The sequence below is a fragment of the Chrysochloris asiatica genome, unplaced genomic scaffold, assembly GCF_000296735.1.
Source record: "Chrysochloris asiatica unplaced genomic scaffold, ChrAsi1.0 scaffold00120, whole genome shotgun sequence".
In the NCBI taxonomy this organism is placed as follows: Eukaryota; Metazoa; Chordata; class Mammalia; order Afrosoricida; family Chrysochloridae; genus Chrysochloris; species Chrysochloris asiatica.
In genome coordinates, this window is record NW_006408638.1 from 1,049,729 (window position 1) to 1,053,168 (window position 3,440).

Genomic DNA, 3,440 nt, shown 5'->3' on the forward strand with positions numbered 1-3,440 from the left:
CATTGAAGGCATTGGCAACGAACAAGGCTCCAGGAATTGACAGATTACAAATTGAAACATGTCAACAAACTGATGAAGTACAGGAGGCACTCATCGTCTATTCGAAGAAATTTGGAAGACAGCTGCCTGTCCAGCTGATTGGAAGAGATCCAAATCTGTGTCCCTTCCATAAAATGGTGACCCATCAGAATGTGGAAACCATAGAACAATAGCATTAATATCACATGTGAGTAAAATTTTGCTGAAGGCAGTTCAAAAACAGTTACAGCAGTACATCAACAGAGAACTGGCAGAAATTCAAGCTGGTATCAGAAGTGTACGTGGAGCTAGGGATATTATTGCTGATGTTAGCTGCCTTCTGAAATCAAAGAATACCAAAAAGATGTTTCCTTGTGTTTCAGTGAGTACGCAAAGGCATTTGACTGTGTGGATCATGACAAGCTGTGGATAACATTGTGAAGAATGGGTATTTCAGAACACCTGACTGTGCTCCTGAGGAAACTGTACATTGATTCAAACAGAACAAAGGAATCCTGAGGGGTTTAAAATCAGGAAAGTTGTTAGCCAGAGTTATATCTAAGTGCTCAAACCTAACAATTGTGAGGATGGTGCAGGACCAGTGTTTCTTTCTGTTGTGCTTGTGGTTGCCATGAATCACTCTATGGTACCTAACAACCACAACAGTCATCTTTGAGGAATCAGAATAGCTTAAGATACAAGACCTATAAATATTAACATCACAATGCCTTAGACAGTCACTGAATAGTTTGCATGAGAATTAAGACCCATTTAACAAACCTTACACATTTCCAAATTCCAGTCATTTTGTCGTATTTATTCATACAAATATACAGATGGCAAAGTATCAAAAGACATTTGAAGACTAAAATACTATGAAATAAGAGAACCTAAGTCCTGGTGTGGCGCTGTGGGCTAATGCATCAGCCTGCAAAGTTGTTTGAACTGCAAGGTAGGTGGTTCAAGCTCACAAGCTGCTCCTTAGAAACCCTATACAGGGTTGCTATGGGTCAGAATCGACTTGGCACTTAACACCAACCTTCAACAATGGCATGAGAGTAGTGTCTGACCTCCTCCTAAATCCACAAAGTGATGGTTATTAAGTGCTGTCAAGTCAGTTCGGACTCACAGTGACCCTGAATAGGGTTTCTGAGGAGTGGCTGGTGGGTTTGAACCGCTAACCTCGCTCCTTCCAACAATTTTGCTGATCTCCAAACTACTCCAGGGATGGTCCTTTTCTTGGAGGACAGCAGATGTAGTTCCTTTGACTTGTTTCTTGCCTATAAATTTCCAAGAAGAAGGTGGGTTTGTTTTTTTTCCTCCTTACTTTTTCCTTTCAGTCTAAGCTGAGGTTTTCCTCTGTAGTAGTTGGTTTGATCCATCAGTCACAGGCATTATCTCTTTAACAAAATATTTTGTAGCTACATCCTTAGAACATTGTCCTTGATTTGTATAGCAGAATTTCCCAAATCTTTAATTTCTGTTTTCATTTTGAACAGCTCATTTTAAGTCAGTCCCTTTCCAGTCACATTTTACTGTAAGTGTTGCAAAAAATGTGGGACCAAATCATCCTTCACAGCAGTCTCTAGTCAACTAGGTTTCAAGATTTACTGCAATGATCCATAGAAAGTCAGACACCATACTCACAGTTACGGGGTTTATTAGGGAAGTTAAAGGTTAAACATTCAGGGTCAGGAATGTTCAGGGCACAATACTTTAGTCAGGATAACCTCTCCTCTGTTGGGTCTCCTCTCTGGGGTCTCTGCCCAGCCAATGTTACAAGGCTCTTTTAGGCTGCTGATAAATGCCTGCAAGACTCACCATTCCACCATAAGCCTTAGCCTCAAGGTTAGTCTCAACTCTCAGCTTAATGGATCAGCAAACCTGCCCCTCCAATTAACTGCCTAGAGACACCCCTTTCGACAGAACAAATAGTCCAAACTGGAGGATTTGGTTATTCAAGAAGAGGATGTGCTTTAACCATAGTAAAAGTTTTAAGCAGTATGAAAGTATTGTAGTTGGATTAGTGATAAGAACATTAAAAATGAAAAAGAAACTAGTAAATGTTGGGGGAAATTATTAATCCAGGGAAAATAAAATGTAGGAGAGGAAAGGAAAAGTTACCTTAACATGCCATCTATCTTCAGTTATGATTAGCATTTACATAACCATCATATTAATAATTACTACATGTTGGAGTCCTGGTTTGGCGCTGTAGGATAAGCACAAGGTCAGCAGTTCAAACTCACCAGCAGCTCCAGGGTCACTATGAGTTGGAACAGAGTCCACAGCAATTAATAACAACATGAGTTTGTTAGGATGGGAGTCTTAGAAACATTAAGATGGGTTATAGAGTAGTAGCATGATAGTGTGTGGCAGTGAACTGAATTTTCATTATATTGAAGGAACCTGTTATTCAATAGGTTGAGCACTGGACTTGAAGGTTTCTTTAAACCGCAAGGTCAGCAGTTCAAACTCACCAGCCACTCCTCCAAAACACTATACAGAGTCACTATGGTCCTAGTGTGGCACTGTAAGATAAGCGCAGAACTGCACGGTTGGTTTAAACCATTAGATCAGTGGTTCAAACTCACCAGCCACTCCTTACAAACCCTATACTGGATCGCTATGAGTCAGAACCGACTTGGGAAATGACTTGATGGTACTTAACAACAACAACAGCATTAGTTAAGAAGTAATGATAAAAGTATATTCAGAGATGGTGGAGGCAACCACATTAAAGAGTACAGGAAGTAGTTGCAGCTGAAAGGGAAAAATAAAGGTAGAGACAAGTAACTGCTATTTTTCATACAAGTTTTGTAGAATCTTAACAATAGGAGTATACAACTTTGATAAAAATCAAAATTGTATTATGAATTGTACTTTTCAAAATTAGGGATATAAATAGGTTTCTATTGTATTCCTGTAGATTTATTTTGGATTACTTTAAAAAATAGGTTTTCCACTGTGGATTCAATTTTTTTTCTTTTTTCTTTTTTTAATCAGATCAGATCCAGGCGGTCAAGACATGAAAAGATAACATTTAGAAACCTCAGCAATCTCCAATTCAAGAAATGTATATTTAAGGCAATCGGAATACTTAAAAGTTTTCAGAGGATTTTTGTGCATCTAAGAATGCTTTATAATCTTCTACTTGCATATATGGACTCTAAGTGAGCTTTGTAACAATTTAAGAGTTTAGGTCTGCTAATCTGGCCATTAGCTATATGAAAACTAAATCTACTCTTCGAAGGACTTCATAGAATTATCAGCCTCTTGGTAAGGGTATATATTCAAATTAGAATGTTAAAAGCTAGCTCAGTGTCTCATCACAATTTATGCAGTTTTTTAAAAAAATCATCTTTTTTTTTTTTTCAATTTTAGCTTATGGTATAACTTTATAGTACAAATTGTGTTTGTAA

At 38.0% G+C, this 3,440-nt stretch overlaps 1 protein-coding gene across 1 annotated transcript in view; it reads left to right on the plus strand.

Moving 5' to 3' along the window:
* The window catches only part of ARL6 (ADP-ribosylation factor-like 6), a 43,035-nt gene extending 39,858 nt beyond the window's left edge, over positions 1-3,177 (plus strand). Inside the window, exon 7 of the mRNA XM_006868593.1 lies at positions 3,025-3,177. Coding sequence (XP_006868655.1) covers positions 3,025-3,050 — 26 coding nt within the window. The 3' untranslated portion in view covers positions 3,051-3,177. The remainder of the gene's footprint in view (positions 1-3,024) is intronic.
* The last annotated feature ends 263 nt before the right edge of the window (positions 3,178-3,440 follow it).